The sequence below is a fragment of the Delphinapterus leucas genome, chromosome 10 (genome assembly GCF_059928025.1).
Source record: "Delphinapterus leucas isolate spDelLeu-1000000601 "Yukka" chromosome 10, BTC_Dleu_Yukka2, whole genome shotgun sequence".
NCBI classification, from domain to species: Eukaryota; Metazoa; Chordata; class Mammalia; order Artiodactyla; family Monodontidae; genus Delphinapterus; species Delphinapterus leucas.
Genome location: NC_143138.1, coordinates 68,816,730 through 68,836,745, shown reverse-complemented (window position 1 = coordinate 68,836,745; position 20,016 = coordinate 68,816,730). Strand labels below are relative to the sequence as shown.

Genomic DNA, 20,016 nt, shown 5'->3' with positions numbered 1-20,016 from the left:
AGACCATGCCCTGGGTCCCCTTTCCCAAGCCCCCAGCCCCCGCACTCACGTCAAAGGGCTCACAAAAGGCATCATGGCTACCAAAGACCGGGTTGGGGACAGAGACCAGGGTTGGGCTCGTCCCTTCCTGCCATGGGGAGAAGTCATCAGCAGCAGCATCTTCCGCCTGGGAAGGGAGGGGAGTAGTGAGAGGCCTCAAGCAAGCTCGGTGGGCCCAGACCCCACCAACCCCATCAGTCTCCAGCCCAGCCTACCTGGAAGGCAGAGAAGCCAAAGCCTGCGGACCTGCTTCGGGCACGAAGGTACAGGGCTCCGGCCGCGAGGCCAAGGAGCGCTGCAGCAGCTACCACAGCCCCTGCGCCTGCTGCCACAGGTGGGGCCTCCGGGGCCACCACTGCCCGCTGCCAACGAGGAGAGCATCAGAGACCTGGCCAGAGCAGTCTCCTCACCCCTTGCCCACCCCTGGCCACCCCTGGCCAACTCACAGGCTGTGGGGGTGCCAGAAGGGGGCTGGCCAGAGTGTGGATGATGCCGTTGAAGGCCACGATGTCCCACACAATGACGTGGCTAACCAAAACTGCTCCTGGGACCTGTAGGGAGACCAGGGTCAGGCCCGGTGGGTGAGTGAGGGCTGGGGCCAGTAGGGGAGGGGCAGCCTCCAGACTCACCACAGGGGCCCGAGAACTGTCGTCGGGGCCCATGTCACTGATGACGAGGCTGAGGCCCGAGTGGGCGGGAAGCAAGGTACCCTGGCTGGCGTTGGTGCTCAGGAAGGTGGTATTGGAGGCGTGTAGCTCCAGGTCTGGGCCACTCAGTGTCTGTGGGCAAAGCAGGGCCTGTTGGCCTGGGCCAGCTAGAGGGAGCAGAGTTGGGCCCTGCTCTCCCCACATCCCCTGCTACTTACCAGGTTGTCCATAAAGCCTTCGTTGACAGGGACGAAGAGTGTCTTGTAGGTGAGCTCGTCGTCCAGGAAGTCCAGGAAGTCGAGACCCCTCGGGGTGGCATTGGCATAACCCAGTAGCATCTGCGATGGTGGGGACAGGGTTGTGGGTAGGCTCTCTCCACAGGGATCCCAGCTGTACCACCCCCCGGTCCTGAGCCTGGGCCCCTGCACACCCCGTAGAAGGTAGAGAAGTTGGCGGTGGTGGCCAGTACATCAAGCAGCTTCCCATTGCACACGCTGGCCCCATCACCCACGAAGCCATCACGGCATCGGCAGGCCACGTCTGCAGGAAAGGCAGTGAGTTAGTGGGTCAGTGGGAAAAGGCAGGGCAGAGAATGGGGCGTGGTGGGTGGCTGTACCTTGCATGCGGTAGCAGTAGGCGTCCCAGCGCTCCGACAGGTTCTCCCGGGCACCCAGACTGACCACGCCCACCTGACCATCGCCACAGTCTGCTGCCGGGAAAACGACGGGATGGGCAGCCGAGCCATTGGCCAGCCAGCCCACAAGGCAGAGGTGGAGGCCCAGCTGTAGGGGTACAAACAGATGCTGAGACCCAAGACCCAACTCAAGGGGCCCCCACAGGCTTGGCTCCAGACTCCTGGGCCCTGCGCACCTGCTGGGCAGCAGAGAGCTGAGGGAGAGAAGCAAGCACAGCTCCTTGGGCCCCACAGGCTGCCTCGGCCTGTGAGAAATTCAGGCTGTAGGAGCCACTGGGGGCCTGGAGGTGGAAGACACCGGCTCGTTTTTCTGTGGAGGGCAGGGATGCAATGGTCAGAGGGCCGGCACCGAGGTAAAGCCGGGGTGCTGGAAGAGGGCAGGGAAGCACACCCTGGAAGTGCAGGTCAGTGCACACAGCGTCCGCGTGACAGGGTGGTGGCTGGTCCAGGCAGCGGTCCACGGGCGGCTCAGGCTCCTCCAGACACTGCAGTCCATCACCCACGTAGCCGGCGTGGCACGCACAGCGCCGTGTGTTCTGGACAGCAGAGCAGGTGGGCGCCCTTCAGGGACTGGGGCAGCCGCTCATCGGGGGGCCCCCGCCCAGCTGCTTGGCTGCCCCCCTGCTCACCGGTCCAGTGCTCAGGCAGTCAGCGTGCTCGCTGCAGCCCCCGCGGTGGCCATCCTCACAGGGGTTGCGGGCCCGGCAGCTCCAGCCATCACCCTCGTAGTCGGGCAGGCAGGTGCAGGTGACCACTGTGCCTACCTGGCTGCAGTTGGCATGCTCGCTGCACCCGCCACGCCCATGCTGGCACAGGTCTACCACTGGAGGCAGCGAGAGAGTGGTTGGACCAGGCGACAGGAAGGGAGGGGAGTGGGGCCTCCCACCTCACATTCCTGCTCACCTGTGCACGTGCGGCCATCCCCTTCGTAGCCCAGGCTGCACTCACAGCTGTGGCCAGCGCGGCACACGGCCTGGGATGCGCAAGGTGGAGCACACACAGGCTGCAGCTCTGTCCCCCAGGGCCCACCCCACACATCCAGGTTAGTGGCTGCCCTCCTAGACCCCCTTCCACCTCACTGTGCAGTTGGGGCATGCACTGGTGTGTGCAGGTATACAAGTGTGCAGGGTGGGCACAAGCACAGGGCCCACTCACCCAGCTGCACCTCACAGTGTGGCCCAGTCCAGCCCTCATCACAGAAGCAGGAGCCAGAGCCCCCCAGGCCCTCATCGCAGTGGCCATGGGAGGTACAGTTGCAGGCTGGGGAGAGGGACAGGCAGGATGGTGGCGGCACATGGGCCATGTGGATTAGGGAGCAGGATAGGGCAGGGTCGGGCAGGACAGCCTACCTTGGCAAAGGGGCCCAAAGGCGCCTGGGGCACAGAGTTCACATGCCATCCCGGCAAACCTCGAATGGCACCTACACTTCCCGCTGCCGCTCATGCCGTCCATACACGTACCATGGCCATTACAGGGGCTGCTGGCACCCCCAGGGCAAGCTAGGGGTTAGGGTGGGAGAAGAGAGGTGGGGCCAGGGACGCTCATCGGGAGCCGCAGACACGCATCCCCAGCCTAGCCACACGGTCCATCCGCCACCCGGCAGCAGCAGAGGCTCTTGCAGAAGCAGCAATCCACCCAACTCCCCACGCCCTGGAGAACACCCAGACCCCCAACACACCCCACCAGGTCCTGTACCATCTACACACCCACCCCAGCTCTTAGAGCATTCTCACCTGGTAAGATCCACTCCCCGCCCCCAGCCCCTGACCACCCTGACACCCTTTCTGAGGCACAACGGCCAGAACTATGCCCTTGGCCACCTTGGGAGCTGGAGAAGCCAGCCAGCAGCATCCACAGCCTCGGGACACTCACCTCGGCACTCACTGCCATAGTGACCAGGGCAGCAGCTGGGCTTCCAGGTGGTGGTGACACAGTTGCGGTAGCAGCCCCTGCCCAGGCCTTGGGGCTGACCCCAGTGGCTGGGCCGGGCCCAAACACTGCGCAGTGCCAAGGAGTGCAGCGGAGGAGACGTCCAGAACTTTGAGAAGTAGCGCCAGCAGGCCTCAGGGCTGCCCTGGGCCAAGAGGAATCGCGCTGCAAACCTGAGCTTGGTAGGCCCTGGGCCCTTCCCCCACCCCCACCTGGCTCCCAGCCCCTTACCTGCTCCTGTGAGCCCTCAGGACAGGGTGGTTCCAGCCCACAAACGCTGCAAACCTTCTGCAAGGAAGGGAGACCAACAAAGCAAGCTCAAGTGAGTGGACAGGACAGGTGGGCTTAGGCCCCTGCCTATCCACCTCTGGCCTGTGGCCTCCCTCACCAGCCACAGAGGCCGAGTCTCAAAGCGGTCACACCGGGCACCAAGGCCAGGTGGCTCCAGCAGCTGGTCGATGCCATAAGCCAGGCCCCCCTCAAAGGGCAGGTGTCGCTGCACAATCCGGGCGTCCTCCTCTCCCACCGTGAGCTCACCCTGCAGGCGGAAGATGTGGAGTACGTGGTGGGTCACAGGTGTACTGCAGCACCCCCCCCGCCCCGCCCCCGCCAGGGCCAGGGCCCCTGCCTCCTGCTTCCCTCGTTCGAGCTTTCTCCCCAGACTCACCGGCCGGGCACGGCTGCAGGAGAAGGAGATGGGGGTCCCGTGCATGGTGCGCAGTGGGCCCAGGTTGGGCAGGTCAGATGCCAAGGCCTGAGCAGATGGAGCCACAGTTGGAGCTGGGAGGGCAGGCTCAGTGGCAGGCAGTGGGGACCAAGGTCTGGGAGTGCACCCACCTCGATGTTGCGGATCACGTGGCCCCGCACAATGGCTGCCAGCTTGTCACGGTGGTCTTTATGGTATAGCCAGACCTGGCGATCGGGAGGCAAGGCTTGCAGGGCGGAGTCTGTGGGCCACAGCATTGTGAAGGGCCTATGGAATGAATCTCGAAGCAGGGGCAGCAGACCAGCCATCTGGTAGGATAGAGGTGTGACAGTCCCGTCAGAGGATGGTGGGCAGATGGAGGGGCTCCAGGGACCCAGGTGACCTTCCCACCAGCCACATTCCTCTGTAGCCATCCCAGGCCAATAGACATGGACATACATACAAGTCGTCAAGTATGTGGGCACAAATAAGCACACCCTTGTGCTCACTGGGATGCTCATGCCCACAAATATGTCCCTGTGCACAGAAAGGTGAGCACACACGTTGACAGTCGCCCGCATATACACACTTAAACGTGCACATATACACACACTGAAAGGCTCACACACAGGAGCAGTACCGTCACAAGGCCACTGAAGATCTTGTAACCGAAGCTCTCCGCAGCGGCGGTGAAGTTTCTCTGGGGACAGGCGCTCAGTGAACAGTGAGGTCAGGAGGGGAGGGAGGATCCCAGGCCCCCGGGCGCCTGCCTTCCAGCTCCCCACCCGCACCCAGGTCATACCTGCGGAATCGGGGCAGCGTCAGGCTCCCAGTGCAGCGCTTCAGGTGGCAGCAGGACACGGTCGATGAAATGCAAGACACCGTTCACAGCCTCGTGGTCGCTGCTCACCATGCGCGCGAAGTCATTGATGTATATGTTGCCCTGGGGGTGGGGCCGGGATTGAATAAAGCCAATTAGTGGGGTGCTCAGGGAGCTGTGGTGGGGCCTGAGGTGGGAGCAGAGCCTGGGTTGGGTGAGTCTTGGAGCAGGAAGTGGGCGGGGTCAAGGCTGAGGGTGGGTCTTGCCTCCAGCCCAGGGAAACAGCCACCCAGGGAAACAACCACCGGACTTGGCTGGTGGGAGCCGTGCAGACACAGGGCCAAGCTCAGAAGTCCTGAGCCCAGGACTGGCCCCTGGTAGTGCGTGGGGTCCGGGGACAGACTCATCTCCCTCTCATTAAAGCCGCTCTGGCCCTGGGAAGGTGAGAGGGTCTTAAAAGCATGGGGACAGGGCATAGGTGCGGGCCTTGAAAGCAGCTGAGTCCTTGGTCTGTGGACAGTCCATGTCGGGGACCAGGACCTGGGCTCACCTCCCTCTCACTGAAGCGCAGCGGGTGCCCGGAGAGTGTGGTGGCATAGCCCTCCTCTAGCAGCTCCTGGCTTCGCAGCTGCCGGCAACCAGCCACGTGATAGCGGAACACAAGCTGGCGATTGGCACGAATCCGGGCCAGCTCATCCTGGAGTGGGAGTCATGAGGGCACAAGGGTGCCCTGACTTCCACCTCTGCCCAGGCAGCGCCCACCCCCCAGAATCCCCAGCCTTGCTCCAGGGGCTGAGTTACCTGCGACAGGTTGGTCATTAGATCTGCGTGCGGCACAAAGATTGTGAAAGGCCCATCCCCCTTGAGCTCCTTGTATTCCTGGGGGGGAGAGGGAAACAGCTTGGGTGGAAGAAGGGCGACCTGGGACCAACTCGAGGTTTCCACTGATTTTCTGGGAGAGACACAGACTCAGAAACCAAACCAGCCTGCCCTCTGACCAAATGAGAATATCATGGCCCAGAGACAGGTGGGATTTGCAGGTCAGAGAGGCCCAGGCTGGACCAAGGATGTGCAGGCCAGCTGGTTACTCACCAGGAGATGGAGGCTGAAGAATGAGGCATGCTTGTCCCGAAGGAGCTCCTGGATCAGGGGAGACAAGGATCAGCTCAGATTGTGGTTGGCCTCCATTCAGGGCTGGTGCCTGTCCCGGCACCTAGAGCCCAAGGTCTGGCCAAGGTAGAGATGAGGAAAGGAAAGCCAGGGTGCTCTGTGCTGGGATCAGGATTGGTTTCATGGATCATAACTCGGTCATGCCTAGGTGGAGTCAGGGGTCAGGCTCAAGTCCTGGTCAGGGCCAGGATCAGGATCAAATTTGGGGTCTTAACCAATATCACGGGTCAGGCCCATGGGGGGCATTGCCAAGGCTCGGTCAGGGGTCCTACTTGGGCATCATTACCAGGCCGACTCGGGCACGGCAGGTGAAGCCATCACCCACAGTGTGGACTGCATCGCAGGTACACATCCTCTGGCCATCCCCTGTGCTTTTGCACACAGCATAGGGGCTGCAGCCTCCATTGTTCTGAGGCAGGGACAGGAAAGAGAGGCATCAGTGACTCCCAGGACTGCTGCCCCAACCGGCTCTGGGGAAGCGGCCATGCAGTTCCCTGGCCCACAGCCAGGCCCTGTCTCCAACTCATCAGTCAGACTCGGCCTTGACCCCTCAGTCAGAGCGCAGGTGGCTCACCCTTCAGAGGACTCAGGACCCTGCTGGGGGTGAGGAAGGCTGGTTCCCGCCCCAGGCCCCTCCCCCTGTGGAACTGGGTGCGACTTGGGGGCCTGACCTGGGAGCAGGGGTCCAGGAGCACACAAGTCCGGATGCCGTCCCCACTGTAGCCCTCGCGGCAGCTGCAGGAGACCTGTCCCAAATCCTCATCAGTGGGGCTGCTGGTACCCTAGAGTGGGCCGGCGCCCTGGACAGAAGGAGCACCCCTCCCTGGGCCTGGTCTGAGGAGGGCCACACCCTATGAGGGAATGGCACAGCCCCAGTGTCCAGCTCTGCTGTGCTGACCTGCTGGGGGCCGGTGGGGATACATTCGGCGTGCATGTGGCAGCCCCCGTGGTGGATGAGACAGCCGTTAACTTCTGGGGGAAAAGACATTGGGATGAGGGCTGGCCCTAGGCAGCCCCTCCATTCATCTGTCTGTTGAGGTGCTCATCCCCTACTCTCTCGGCACCCTCAGGCTCACACCTGTGTGTGCCCCTCAGCCCTTCCTAGTCTCACTCATGCCACTGAAGCCAGACCCCTGGTGGCGGACCCCAGCCTCACCCTGGCACAGCTCCCCATCACCCGTGTAGCCATCCAGGCAGGTGCATGTCCGCTGACCAGGTGCCACATTGGTGCAGTTGGCGTGGGGGGAGCAGCCCCCATGGTCATGGGCACAAAGGTCCACCACTAGGGGTAGATGATCCCAGAGTTGTGAGCAGTGGGCATGGGACAGAGTGGGGACAGGGGAGGAGGGCATGAGAGAAAGGAAAAGGTCGGAGGGAGGGGTAAGACCCAAGAGGTGACAGGGATAGAGACTGGACCTAAAGGGCATGGAAAGGGCTCTGTGGGGAAATCCACCCCCAAATTTCAGGGGCCTCGGGGCATTGGTGTGCCTGGACCTGCACAGTAGATGCCGTCGCCCGAGTACCCCGCGGCACAGACACAGGCAGGGGCTGCAGCCAAGTCCTGGACGCAGCTGGGAGGGGTGGCAACAGCTTAGTCTATGTCTGCCCAGCCCCTGCCCTGACCCTAGCCCCCCCCCCAACTTGCCCACCTGCCCCAGGCTGAGCTCACTCACTTGGCATTGGGGTCACACTTCTGTGGGCACTGAGGGCCAGTGATTTCTGGGGGGTAGGAGGATGGTTCTGATCATGCTGACCCAGGAACCGCCTCCCCAGGAGTCACCCGCCTCTCCCCCTTGGGGCCACTCCTCACTCTGGTCACAGCGGAGGCCCTGCCAACCCACGTTACAGACACAGCTTCCGTCCCCTCGGAGCCCCTCCTGGCACAGCCCGTGGGCACAGTCACACACTGGGAGCGGAACGAGGCAGGACAGAAGTTACCCAGTGCCTGTTCTGTCCCTGCTGCAGCGTCTCCATGACCGCTGTCCTTGGCCGGCTTTCCCACCATTCCTGCCCGCCCCCGGGGCCTCACCTCCAGTGCAGTTGGGCCCGTAGCGGCCCAGCTCACACATCTCACAGGCCGTTCCGTGGAAGCCCTCGTGGCAGCGGCACTCCCCACTGCCCAGGAGCCTGTCCTGACACTGCCCGTGGCCCGAGCACACACCACCCAGACCCCCCGGGCACGGCTCACACAGTGTGCCGAAGAAGCCAGGGCAGCAGTCAGGCACCTGTGGGAGGGGGCACAAGGAGAGGCCCGGCACAGGCCAGGACAGACGTCAGGGGGCAGGGAAACGGCGGGGGTCGGGGGAAGGGCATCTTGGGGCCACAGAGCCACAGAACAAAGCAAGTCAGACCCAGAGAAATGGAGACTGCCTTCTACAAGCCTCTCCATGGCAGGGGTGAGGAAACGGACTCAAGGACGGAAAGGCCACACCGGACTCCACGGAGAGGGGCAGAGCCCGCCCCATTGCTGCCCCCAGGGCTTGGTTGCTGGTGTCAGTTCTAGGCTGAGCCCCTTTCTCTCTCTCCCCATCCCCACTCCCTGGAGGCACAGCTACAGAGACAAACACTGGCCCCTCTGACCTCAGACCTCTCTCCCCCTTCCGCCAGGCCTTTGCTTCCCTGGCTTCGTCATAGTCCTAGCCCTGCCTCTGCCTTTGAAGCCTAATCCCAGCTCCTGCCCTGGGCCCCCACTCCCACCTCCTCCTCTCTGGTCAAAGGCTTGGGGCTGGGGGTTGCTTCAGGGCAAACCTGGATCTTCTTGGCACACGTGTAAGAACAGCCCCGGGAGAAGGAGTAGCCAGACCGGTAGACACAGCTCTTCTTGGGGGTGTCCTGGAAATAGGGACAGGCAGGAGGACTCAGGCAGTGGCTTAGGTAGGGGCAAGGCAGTGAATGGGGAGACAGACAGATTACAGGTGTCAGTGGGTGAGACAGGTAAGCAGGATAGCAAAAGGGTCAAGGAAGGACCACGACAGATAGACCTGAGGAGGAGAAGGTAGGCAGGACTGGCAGCCCGAGGGTCACTGGCCTCAGGTTGCCAGTCTGAGTGAGGCCTCCTCTGGGCAGACCTGGACCCAGGCCTCCTGGCCTCTGGCAGGAGAGCCAAGCGGCCCACGCTGCTCCAGGTTCCCATGCCTGGGTGAGCAGAGCTGGGCCCGGGGAGCTCGGACACCTTGGGCACAGTGAGAGCAGGTGAAGCAGGGACGGAATGTGCTGGGCCCTGCCTCACCTCCAGCTGGTAGCCTTGAGTGCAGCGGAATTTCCGGGTGCAATTTACACATTTCTCCTGAAGGGAAGGAGAGCAGAGTGTCAGGCAGTCCCGAGGCAGGGGCTCCAAACCCACCTTCCCTCCTCTGGGGCGGGCTAACAGCTCGCCCACCCCTGACCAAGTGTCCCTCCCGCCGGCCAGGCCAGCCAGAGCCTCCGGCTCTTGACTGCCCCTCTGCGCTCCCCAGGCCCCAGCCTCTTACCCGCAGGGCCTCTGCGTGGCTGTGCAGGCAGCGGCTTGAGCCCACCGTCAGGACCCCGGACAGGCCAAACAGTGAGCGGCCAGGGGCCTCCAGCACAGGGCCTTCCAGCGGCACGTGGTTCACCTCGGGCTGGGGGTTAGGGCAGGAGGCTGAACACCCCCCACCCCATCCCCACCCTCCCCTCAGGGGCTGCAGGCCAGGGAGGCGCTCCAGGGCTGGGGTATCTCTGTGGACTGGGGGTCTCCCAGGATGGGAAGTCTCTGGACCAGAGGCTGAGGTGCCCAGGTGGGCGAACTCCAAAGAAAAGGGGTGTTCAAGAGCAGGGTGCCCAGGGCAGGGCCTCCTGTGCTCCCCCACCCCACCACCAACCTGGCCGCTATGGTTGTAGAAGACAAGCCAGTGCGTGGGGCCCAGGAGGGAGTTGCGGTGTCCGCCCCTGCGCAGGGCCTCTGTGGAAAGCGCCTCCCCCAGGATCACATGGTGTCGCACTACGTCCAAGTCCTGGAGGGGGAAGGAGAGGCTCAGGGGCTCCAGGACTCCAGAGCGCCCGGGACGGTGCGTCCCGCCCGCTGTGTCCTTGTCGTGGGATGGGAGGCTCACCCACCCCCCTCAGTGGCCCCTGTCCCGGTGATCTCACCAGGCCGCTGCTGTTGGCCTGGGCCTCCAGAGAGTGGTTGGTTGGCACGAAGATGGTGTAGGCGGTGGCAGCCTCAATCTGGGGTACCAGCCTGTGGCGCTAGGGGTGGGTGCAGGCATCAGGGGTGGGCCTTCTTGCCCTCAGTCCTGACCCTGGGGGAGGGTGCCCCCATCCAGGACTCCCCACTCCTGCTGCCCTTACCTGCAGCAGCTCCCGGAAGAGACGGAAGGCAGGCACTGAGTCCAGCTGCTGCAGCAACCCCTGCCCCCCCAGCACATCCCCTCTCGGAGGCAGTAAGACCTGGCACGGAGCACGGGAGCTGGTCAGTACATCCTTGCCTCTTGGCGTGACTAGAAGGCTCCCTGCACACACACCCCCTCCAGCCATACCTGACTGAGGACATGTAGGACACCATTGGTGGCAAGGAGGTCAGCCACGTCCACGCTGGCATTCTGCACCCAGACCCTCTGGAAGGCAGCAGGCAGAGCTCAGGGTAGACAGGTAGACACTTAAGAGTGCGTGTAGCACCAACAGAGAGGCTGCTGGGCACAAGGCACCCAACCTGGCCTGGACACCCTCAGACTCAGGACCTACCAGATGGGCACACAGACCCTCACTAGGGCCCATACATGAGGGGGCCAGGTGTGCACATGCAGACAAAGATGAACAGATAAGCCCTGGCAGGGCCGTCACTCTGGCCCAAAGACACCACCCAGCAGCAAATGTGTTCTGAGCACATCCTCTGAGCTCAGCCCTGGGCCGGGCAAGGGGACCCAATCGCATCGCCGGGGACCCTGGGCTGGGAAGCCTATAGCCACTCGAGGCCCCCCTTCCCTGTATGGTCCCCTCTTCTGCCCAAAGTTCACCACGTACCCCACTGATGTTGTGAATCTCCCAGCGTGCGGTGGGGCTCAGGGTGGCTACACTCTGCCCGTCCAGCCGGGCCAGCTCCTCCTCAGACAGGGCGCCCTGGAGAAAATGGGCCCTGAGAGGGCACAGTTCAGGGGGGCCATGGAACCGGGTTAGTGTAACCTACAGAGACCCCTGGAACTGGGCTCCACCCCGAAGTGTGCACACATGCCAGGCTGAGGACCTCTGGGGAGGGGCTGGGTCTCACACAAAAGCCCCCTCCCAGAGCCCAGACGTGGCAGCCCACCTGACCAGTTGCGGTAGCATCCCCGGCTGCAGCCAGAAGGCCTGGTCCTCAGGGCTCAGCCTACGGATGGCAGACTCCGAGGGCACCAGGGCTGTGACTCGGCTGTCAGCAGGAAGAGTGATGCCGGCCCCCTGTGCGCATGGTGTGGGGGGGACAGGAGGAGTGATGAAGGCAGCCACCACCTTGAGATCACTTCCCCCAGCCTCCAGGCCTGCCCCCCACCTCCAGCTCTGAGAGCTGTTATGTGGCCTCCTGGATCTGAGTCCCCAAGCCCAGCATTCCATCCGATCCTACCTTGATCCACTGGTAGAAGATGGAGAAGTGGGCATTTGCCTCCAGCTCCTGAGGGGAGGGAAAAAGCTGAAGTCACCAGTCTAGGGATAGACTTGAGCCCCCTCCCTCCATGATCCTGAGTGCGGCCCCACCCCCGGATTACACAAGAGGACTCCTCCCTGAGCACAGGAAACCACGAACCTGGAAGATGTCTCCGTAGCAGCTGAAGCCATCACCCCCGTAGCCAGGGGGGCATGTGCAGACCCGCTGACCTCCTCCCACTGCCCGGCAGGTGGCCTGGGGTTGGAGGGCAGAGAGACATGGCCTCCACTCAGCACCCATAGGGCAAGCTGGACAGCACCCATCCTCCATCTCTCTGCTCACTCTGGCCCATCCTCCTGCTGTCCTCCTGTCCCCATCCCTACCATCTGTCTCTCCCTCTATCCAGTCTGTATTCAAGCTGCTCCTTTGGTGTGCCCGGCCCTGCTCTCCAAGCCAGTGAGCATGTGACGTGAGCTACCCCAACCCATCCTGGCAGATGGGTCAGGGAAGTCCAGGGCTGTGGGAGCATCAGGGAGGCCCCGGACCTCCAGGTGAGGCCTGAGCTGAGGGCAGGAGGAGCTAGCCAGGCCAAAGGTGTGGCGCTGGGAGCACGGGACAAGGGTGGTGAGGGCAGGGGCTGGGATCTTTATAAGGAGGGTGAAAGCTCTGTTCCGTGGGCAAGCAGGTGACAGGGTTTGGATTTCAGGTTGAGAAAGATCCCAATCCTGACCAGAGACAGGGACACTGCTGCGGCCAAGGCCTACCCCTGAAGCCTCCCCTGGGCCTGGAGCCCTCTCACCCCCTCACCAGATCATGGCAGCCACCGTTGCCTGCCCGGCAGGGGTCAATGGGACTGCACACGTAGCCGTCCCCCGCGAATCCCAGCTTGCAGGTGCACTGGCTCTGGAGAGGTTGGGGAGCAGAGAGCCTCATCTCACCAGAAGCATGAAACCCTTTCCTCCTCCACAGCTCAGCTCCCGATGGGGACTCTCCCCTGGGGTGGTCTGCTCAGACCCCAGAGGAGCTTTTCCCAGCCCCACCCTTGGAGATCCATGTTCTAGATGCAGAGGTTGAGGCCCTGAGGGGAGACTGGCTCTCAGGAAGAATCTGAGGAAGTGACGGCATTGGCAGGGGGGCATCCAGGAGCCTCGGGGCCTCTCTGCTCTCAGGCCTGGGCCCAGCCAGGCTGTTGATGTCTGCAGTGTGTGATGAGTGGGCAGGCTTTACCAAGACCAGCCCCAGGGACGGCCGCTCGGATCCCCCTCCAACCCCGCCACTCTGCTTGGCTGCTCTGATCCTTCCCGCTAAATGCCAGTGTCCTTGGGCTTGTCCACACCTCAGGTGAGTGACTAGTGAGACTCTCCGGATCTCAGTTGCCCTTCTTTGCATGATGGGGGCATCTGCAACTGCTTATTCCACCCTCAGTTCTGAACTATAAAGCTCCTGATGGAGTTCGCAGCTCCAGCTCTCAGGCCCATCTGAGTGTCACTGCTGAGGTCCCACGGCTGGTGGTCCAGACAATCATGGGGCAGGAGTCAGGGAGCCCCATGGATCCCTGCATAAGCCTGGGCCACACAGAGGCTGACCCTGAAGCAGCCAGGCCTGGCCTCCCAACTTGCATATTAGATTCTTCAACGCCAGCCAGTCCTCCGGCTCACCAGGCCTGACGTGCTTCACGTGGAAGATTCCAGATTCTGAGATCCTGTGACTGGAGTCTGAGACTCCAAAACTCCAAGAGCTGGATTTCCATGAGTCTAAAAATTTGGGGATGTCACTCTCTTTGGGCAGCTGTCTCTTCTTGCTTTGCTCAATACTGAATTCCTAAATCTAGAACAGCAACTAGCATGTAACAAGTGCCTGGGGACATGTGGGAAACCAGTGAGCGGGTGAATCAGCTAACTGTCAGAAGGCAATGGCCCCAGTGGCCCGTAAGAGCAGAGAACTCATTGGTTCTCGGTTATGAGGGTCCTCATCCCTGAGACACAGGAGCCACAGTCTTCTGACTTGGAAAAAATGCTGCCTTAGACCGGCACTCGAACACACCTTCCTTTAAAACTACTGCAACCTTCGCATTGCTTCCAGCACCCGTCCACTGCTTCCAGATTGTACAACTCAACATTTCAGAACTGGATTCTCATTTGTGTCTGAGGTTTGAGACCCTGAGCTTGAGTTCTTAGACACTGCTAGAGTCAGATGGGCTAGGGGGAAGAGTCCCCCAGGATGGAGGCCCCCACCCTGCTCTCTCGAGGCCGGCCAAGCCTCACCTGCCCGGGTCCCACATAGCTGCAGAGGGCGTCAGCATGGCAGCCGCCTCGTACATCCAGCTCACACTCGTCGATGGCCACGCAGACACGACCGTCCCCACTCCAGCCCTTGTGGCACGTGCAGTGGTGGGTGCCTGGGGCCCCAGGGACACACTCAGCCTGTGAGAGCCACAGATAAATGACTCAGGGCTGCAGGGTGGCAGGCTGAGGGCAAGGGAGTCCCACCTCGAGCCCGTGGGCCAGGACTTCAAGGAAAGGGCCAGACTCACGTTCTCCGAGCATCCGCCACGGTCTGGGCGAGAGCAGGGGTTGCTGGGTGTGCAGGAGAAGCCGTCACCCTCAAAGCCATCGAGACAGAGACACCTGGGGGTGGGAGATAGTGAATGAGGAGCCTCCAGTAAGCCTCTGAAAGCTGTGAGCAAACTGACAAGTGCAGTCACAGACGCAGCAGAGAGGAAGCGCACGTCCTCACCTGGCAACATCCCCCTGGTTAACGCAGCGGGCATGCAGGTGGCACTGCTGGGCCTGTTCTGTGGGCCCACAGTTCCCTGTGGACTCGTTGCAGAAGCGGCCACTGAAGCCTGGGGCACATGTGCCACGCTGGCACACCCCCCCACTGCCTGGACGGTTGTCACATAGACCGTGGACACAGCCGCAGTCTGCAGGGAGGAGATGGAGCAGGGAAACTGAGGCTGAGGCAGGGCTGGCTGGGAGCCAGGATGCAGTTGGGCAATGCTGGGAATGGGGCAGCCAGAATAGATTTGACTGCAGGGTCAAATTCAGGTCATCCCAGACTCAGGAGGGAGGAAGAAATGAGAGGGGGGCATTCATTGCTTTCAGTCACCCTACTCTAGCTGCCCTGCTCCCAACACCACCATCGGAAAGTTCTTCTGTATGTCTGACCTAAATCTTGCATGCTTTAGGTTAAACTGTAGCTCTCTTCCAGGCATGGGTAAAAGAGACATCTACTCTTGTGTTTCCAAAACCTTCTCCATAACCTCTGGACTGAACCCTTTTTCCTGGGGTTCTATTTCCCTTCTTGGGAGTCCCCAGTCCCACTTCCAAGCGACCCTTTTTCTCCCTGGCAGGTGGCCTAGGCCAGGATCACCCACCTTGCCGGCACTGGTCTCCATGCTTGTTTGGGTTGGAGCAGATGTGGCAGGCGATGCCCTTGTAGTCTGGGAAGCAGAGGCAGGCCCCACTGCCCTGGACCCCATCACTGCACTGGGGGTGGGCAGGAGGCAAGAGCAGTCACGGGGAGGGGATTATCCACATTCTCTTCCCTAACATCCCTTCTCTCCACAGGCTGTGAGCTCCTGCTCCCCCTAGAAGACCTCCTGCTGGAAGAGACCTTCCAACTCACTGATGCTGCCAAAGAACTAGCCCCTAAAAGGCACCTGGCCCTGGAAGCTTCATGGGTGACTTCTGCTTAACCTAGAAACACATAACTCCTGTGCTCCTCCATAGCCAGGTGCTAAAGCAATCGTGATATTACAAAATGGCAAAAATACAACACACAAAAAAAACTATTGACAAATAGCCCTTATGAAAATAGATGTAACAATCTAATTAATTGATTCTAATTAAAATAAACATAATTTGGTCCAACTTCCACTGCCTCGATGTGAAGAACCCAATACCAGAGAGAGGCAGGCTTTGCTCAGACATACAGCCAGTCACCGGCCAACTCAGAAAGGAGCCCCTATCTCCCCCACCCCTCACTCCAGGGCAGGAGGGGACTCACGTTGCCTTTGCCATAGCAGGGGTTGGAGAAGCCCCCAGGACACTGCACACAGTCAGGCCCAAAAAACCCTTTGCAGCAGCCAGGTTTCTGTAAGAGAGAACACATCTGAGGGTCCGTCAGGAGCCACGTCAACCCCCTGGCCCAGGTTGCTTCTGCTCCCTGGTGCCATGTCTAGAGCAAGGGGGTGGGCGAGGCCCCTCTGTGACACCTCTTCCACCATTAGGATGCAGCACAGCTCTCTGAGGATGGCAGACCACCCAGCCCCAGCCTGGGGGCTTCAGAGGAGAAGCAAGTGCCCCAGATCCCTAGGGAGCAAGTGCCCCATGCCCAGGCTCACCAGGATGGTCTGATTGCAGTAGTGGGCGCAGCCCTTCTTCAGGACGTTCAGCCCAGTAGGGTCATGGATGTAGACACACTCCTCAGGGGAGATGTCCTGGGTGGGCCGTGCCAGGCTGGTCAGCAGGCAGGGGTCTTGGGCCGGCCCCCTTCACCAGGCAGCCCTGGTCAAGGGACCTTGGCCCCCTGGGCCCGGCACCTCCCCTGTCAGTGGGGCTGAGCCTCCAGGTCCAGCTGAGCCTCCCAGCCCCACTTCCCCACCCTGACCCAGGGCAGAAACCTCACGGGGCAGTCAGGAGTCAGCCCTGAGAGCTGGGCCAAGGGATGCTCACCAGCTTCACGCTGTTGGGGGGGCACATGCTGGTGTTCAGGGCTTGGCAGTCCACACAGGAGCCCTAGGCAGGGTAGGGGGAGGAAGGGAGAAGGGTTAGTCATGGTTTATTTATTTAGCAAACCCTAAGAAAGAGGCACTCAGCCAAGGCCTGAGGTATGAGAAAGAGTCACCACAGGAGGGCCAGAGGATGGTGTTCCAGGCAGAGGGAAGAGCAAGGGCAAAGGCCCCGCGGCGGGAGACCTCAGTGTGAGAGCATCACAGATTTGGGCAGGGAGGCTGGGTATAGGGCTGTAGATGCGTGAGTGACGGCAAAGGGACCATCAGGAGGACTGCTGAGGGCTGGGTGTGGGGCGTCCAGGTGAAAACTGGGGCCTGTGCTCGAGCCCCAAAGCCACCCACTCATTTGAGGAGAACTAGAAAACGGTACCTCTCCCTTGGAAGATGACCCCGACCCAAGCAGCGCTGGGGTCCCGTGCGCTTACCGCCACGACCTTGTGCTGCTCTTCATTGCAGAGCTTGGGCAGGATGGGCAGGATGGTCGGGGGCAGCAGGATGCCTTCCAGCATGTGGATGACGCCGTTGGCAGCCAGCACGTCCACTCTCCGTAGGGGTACCCCCTCAGGTCCCAGCAGGATGCGCCCCTGTGGCGGAGCCCAGCATGCATCCTTGGCCCAGTCCCTGCCCCTGCACTCAGCACACCATCAGAAGCCCAGCCTGCCACCCACCTCTTCACCCGCTCCCTGGCAACATCTCTTGCTCTGGCAGAACCGCTCCAGCCTCTGCACCCTGACCCACATGGTTTCTGTCACGTGGAGCCCCTCCCCCTGCCCATGTGCTCACCCTCCTCCTCTTTGGAGCCCTCCCAGCTTGTTGGGCCCCAGGAGAGGGATTTGGTCTGTGCCTGCTCCCATATGACCCTCCACCAGGGCACGCCCACCGCAGGGCAGGGCTCGGAGCACGAAGCCAGGTCCGAAAGAGGCTTGACACCTGGCTGGTCATCACCAGCCCCTCCACCGGTCCATCCCTGGTGCTCATGGAGCTCACCTCCTCCGAGATATTCACAGCCAGGACCTGATTTGCCATGGTGAGGACCCGGCCCTTGGAGATGAGCTTCTCAACAGTCAGCTGGGGTGGAGAAGAGAGTGGCCTTAGGCCAGGCACTAGCCACACCTTGGGGCCACACCCAGTCCTGCCCAGGTGACTCGCAGCTACCATCTTGGTCCCCAGGCTCTCCTCTGTCCTGTAGAGTCCAGATGGGCGGGGAGGGGAGAAGGGGCCCCCCGGAAGACCGGAATCTGCAGACAAACCCTCTGACAGCCCACTGGCAGGTGTAAGCCAGCCACCCTCCCAGAGGACCTCTCACCTGGCCGTGGCTATAGACATGGTACCTCACCAGCTCCTGCAGTTTGGAGAGACCCTGGCAGGAACGAGAGGGCTTGGCTGCTAGAGGCTCTGAGCCTGTATCCCTGGCCCCTTCTCCCCGACAAGCTTACCGCTGTGAAGAGGTAGACCAGGCGGCCGTCCCGCAAGCCATCCACTGCCTCATTGCTGGGGGCAAAGACTGTGAAGGGCCCAGGGCCATCCAGGAAGGAGGGCAGCCCACAGTTCTGTGGCGGTGAGAAGGAGTCTCAGGGGGTTCTGTGGCCAACCCTTACCTCTAAATCCTGCCTGGGCCCTGCTGCCCTTGGCCTGCAGGGAACACCCACCAAAAGTAAGTGGGTGACATTGGCAATGGGTTCATGCTACCACAGAGCCTCAGGATTCTGACAGGCAGGTTCCAGGATCGGGGTGTGGGCAAAGGCCCGTCCTAGTCCAGAAGCCCAGATCACTGTGGGGCAGATTCTGGGTAGTGAGGGGTCCTGGGACAAAGGATCAGATGGGCGAGGACCTTTTGCCCAGACTCACCTCCAGGATGGTTTCAAACCGGGTGAAGGCCTCAGTGGAGGCAAGGATCTGGCCGATTGTCCTCTGTAGGAAGGGATGAGCATGAGGGCCCCAGAGGGGAAGGAGCTCTGCTCCAGCCCTGCCCAGAACTGCCCCGCCCAGAACTGCCCCGCCCCCCTCTCCGAACTCAGTGCGGGTCAGAGGCCACGCAGGGGCACAGGGCGGGGGGAGGGGAAGGCACTAGCTTACCTTGGGGTCCTCCGGGAGCTCTGGTGGGGGCTGCCACCGCAGGGCAGTGACCACGTGGAAGATGCCATTGGCTGCTGGGTAGTTGGCCTTGTGGATGGTGAATGTCTGCTGGGGCTGGTCTTTGTACTTGTAGGTGTATTTCTGCTGAGACATGAGACCTCTGGCTCAGACTCCAAACACCCACCCCTTGTCCTGAGGCTCTGTCCCACCTCCACACCTTTTCCTGGGCTGTTTCCCACCTATGACTCCTCTGGTCCCCGGGCTGAGGTCCCTGCTTACCCTGAAGCGGCCGAAAGTGACGGTGATCTCCTGTCCAGCCAGCGTCCACCACCTGCGTGTAGGCTGGGTCCCTGACTCCTCCAGCATGTGCTGCCCTGCGATGATGTGCTGTCTGCAGAGCTGCTGGGCAAGGGATGCCTGTGGGCACAAGGGGACAGGGGTGCCGAGTGGGCCCAGGGCAGGGCAGGCAGTCCTCTTCAGGGACCGTTGCCCAAGCAACAAGGGGACAGGAGGCCTCCCAGGCCTCAGACCCCTAGAGTGTGCACTGGGGACACTCTCAGGGCCCTGAAGCCTAGGGCAGGGTCCAGGGAGGAGGCCCACTCCTCAATAGGCAGGGGCTCACGTTCATGGTCCTAGAGGATATGGACGGTGCCAGCACGGTGAATGGGCCCGATGTACTGAGGATCTCCCGGCAGCCCTGGTCTGGGGGCAGGAGAGGGTGTATCAGAACGGGTCTGGGAGGCCCTCAGCCATCAGTCCTGGGTTTTGGAGAGTTGAGGTGGGGGGGGCGGCATTGGGACTAGATCTAGGGTAAATGGGGACATCAGGATCTGGGGGGGTAGCTCCCACCTCCATCATGCACCCCACCACAGTCCATTCTCTGCTTCCACAGCTCTTGGGCAGAGAAATAAGGCATCTCTGGAGAGTCTGCCAAGGATGCTGGGTGCAAGGGGCGGGGTCTCAGGCGAGTGGCGGGGGTCACACACCCAGCATGGCAAAGGCGACTCTCAGCCGCAGTAACGTCATGCTCGTCTGGCTGGCCTTCTGCACCTCGTGGAGCAGGTGTCCGTAGCAGGCACGCCCATCTCCCACCTCGCCGTCCTTGCACACACAGCTGGGGGCATGGGTAGAACTGGTCAGGGCGGGGGCGTGGCCAGGTCCCCCTCCTGGCCCTCACCCACCAACCCCACAGAGCCCTTGAGGTACACACAGGCACAAACTTGCCCCTGCCAAGCCCACCCTCTCTGCTCTGGCCCTGGTGCCCAGCCCAAGGTGCCTGTGCTCACCTGGTCTTTCCATCAGGGGTCACCTGGCAGGTGGCTGACCGGTCACAGGAGTAGGGGAAGCAGTAGGCAAAGCAGCCCGCAGAGGCATTGCGGTTGGTGCTGACCAGGCCTGGCTTACATGAGCAGGAAGCCTGGCCCGCCCGGGAGGGGAGGGAGGACGACACCACATCCGTGAGAACCGTGGCATCTGCCACACCCACAGAGCTCTGCTGGGTCCTCACAGCCACCGGCCCAGAAGCGGGCTGTCATTCTCTTCCCATTTAACAAATGGGGCAGCTTAGGCTCCTAGGAGGCCCGCGATTGTCCCACAGCCCATGCGAGCTGGGGGACCGCAGGGCAGGCCCAGCCCAGGGCCCC

At 61.9% G+C, this 20,016-nt stretch overlaps 1 protein-coding gene across 10 annotated transcripts in view; it reads right to left on the bottom strand.

Annotated features, from left to right (window-relative positions):
* Positions 1-20,016, bottom strand: part of STAB1 (stabilin 1) — a 29,105-nt gene that overhangs the window by 228 nt on the left and 8,861 nt on the right. For 4 of the 10 annotated variants that reach the window (XM_089919441.1, XM_030762382.2, XM_089919444.1 and 1 more), the window contains 60 exons: positions 19,660-19,790; positions 19,360-19,487; positions 18,996-19,075; positions 18,653-18,790; positions 18,374-18,517; positions 18,146-18,208; positions 17,734-17,847; positions 17,604-17,657; positions 17,285-17,365; positions 16,723-16,881; positions 16,239-16,301; positions 15,908-16,003; positions 15,571-15,657; positions 14,939-15,050; positions 14,299-14,485; positions 14,096-14,189; positions 13,827-13,985; positions 12,370-12,465; positions 11,722-11,817; positions 11,542-11,589; positions 11,248-11,378; positions 10,965-11,076; positions 10,481-10,558; positions 10,293-10,391; positions 10,092-10,190; positions 9,824-9,955; positions 9,455-9,583; positions 9,214-9,270; positions 8,733-8,816; positions 8,014-8,209; positions 7,795-7,890; positions 7,658-7,703; positions 7,479-7,555; positions 7,141-7,266; positions 6,883-6,956; positions 6,656-6,730; positions 6,271-6,393; positions 5,907-5,954; positions 5,616-5,693; positions 5,365-5,511; positions 4,797-4,937; positions 4,635-4,694; positions 4,147-4,323; positions 3,977-4,063; positions 3,698-3,847; positions 3,541-3,597; positions 3,253-3,454; positions 2,730-2,879; positions 2,536-2,640; positions 2,284-2,391; positions 2,010-2,203; positions 1,772-1,916; positions 1,557-1,690; positions 1,303-1,468; positions 1,117-1,226; positions 905-1,024; positions 669-818; positions 486-590; positions 255-401; positions 50-166 (listed from right to left, as the gene is read on the bottom strand). In XM_089919441.1, the coding sequence (XP_089775567.1) occupies positions 50-166; positions 255-401; positions 486-590; positions 669-818; positions 905-1,024; positions 1,117-1,226; positions 1,303-1,468; positions 1,557-1,690; positions 1,772-1,916; positions 2,010-2,203; positions 2,284-2,391; positions 2,536-2,640; positions 2,730-2,879; positions 3,253-3,454; positions 3,541-3,597; positions 3,698-3,847; positions 3,977-4,063; positions 4,147-4,323; positions 4,635-4,694; positions 4,797-4,937; positions 5,365-5,511; positions 5,616-5,693; positions 5,907-5,954; positions 6,271-6,393; positions 6,656-6,730; positions 6,883-6,956; positions 7,141-7,266; positions 7,479-7,555; positions 7,658-7,703; positions 7,795-7,890; positions 8,014-8,209; positions 8,733-8,816; positions 9,214-9,270; positions 9,455-9,583; positions 9,824-9,955; positions 10,092-10,190; positions 10,293-10,391; positions 10,481-10,558; positions 10,965-11,076; positions 11,248-11,378; positions 11,542-11,589; positions 11,722-11,817; positions 12,370-12,465; positions 13,827-13,985; positions 14,096-14,189; positions 14,299-14,485; positions 14,939-15,050; positions 15,571-15,657; positions 15,908-16,003; positions 16,239-16,301; positions 16,723-16,881; positions 17,285-17,365; positions 17,604-17,657; positions 17,734-17,847; positions 18,146-18,208; positions 18,374-18,517; positions 18,653-18,790; positions 18,996-19,075; positions 19,360-19,487; positions 19,660-19,790 (6,762 nt within the window). Of the gene's footprint in view, positions 1-49; positions 167-254; positions 402-485; positions 591-668; positions 819-904; positions 1,025-1,116; positions 1,227-1,302; positions 1,469-1,556; positions 1,691-1,769; positions 1,917-2,009; positions 2,204-2,283; positions 2,392-2,535; positions 2,641-2,729; positions 2,880-3,252; positions 3,455-3,540; positions 3,598-3,697; positions 3,848-3,976; positions 4,064-4,146; positions 4,324-4,634; positions 4,695-4,796; positions 4,938-5,364; positions 5,512-5,615; positions 5,694-5,906; positions 5,955-6,270; positions 6,394-6,655; positions 6,731-6,882; positions 6,957-7,140; positions 7,267-7,478; positions 7,556-7,657; positions 7,704-7,794; positions 7,891-8,013; positions 8,210-8,732; positions 8,817-9,213; positions 9,271-9,454; positions 9,584-9,823; positions 9,956-10,091; positions 10,191-10,292; positions 10,392-10,480; positions 10,559-10,964; positions 11,077-11,247; positions 11,379-11,541; positions 11,590-11,721; positions 11,818-12,369; positions 12,466-13,826; positions 13,986-14,095; positions 14,190-14,298; positions 14,486-14,938; positions 15,051-15,570; positions 15,658-15,907; positions 16,004-16,238; positions 16,302-16,722; positions 16,882-17,284; positions 17,366-17,603; positions 17,658-17,733; positions 17,848-18,145; positions 18,209-18,373; positions 18,518-18,652; positions 18,791-18,995; positions 19,076-19,359; positions 19,488-19,659; positions 19,791-20,016 lie in introns of those variants that run through there. The other 6 variants (XM_089919443.1, XM_030762383.2, XM_089919446.1 and 3 more) reach the window with 5 other exon arrangements.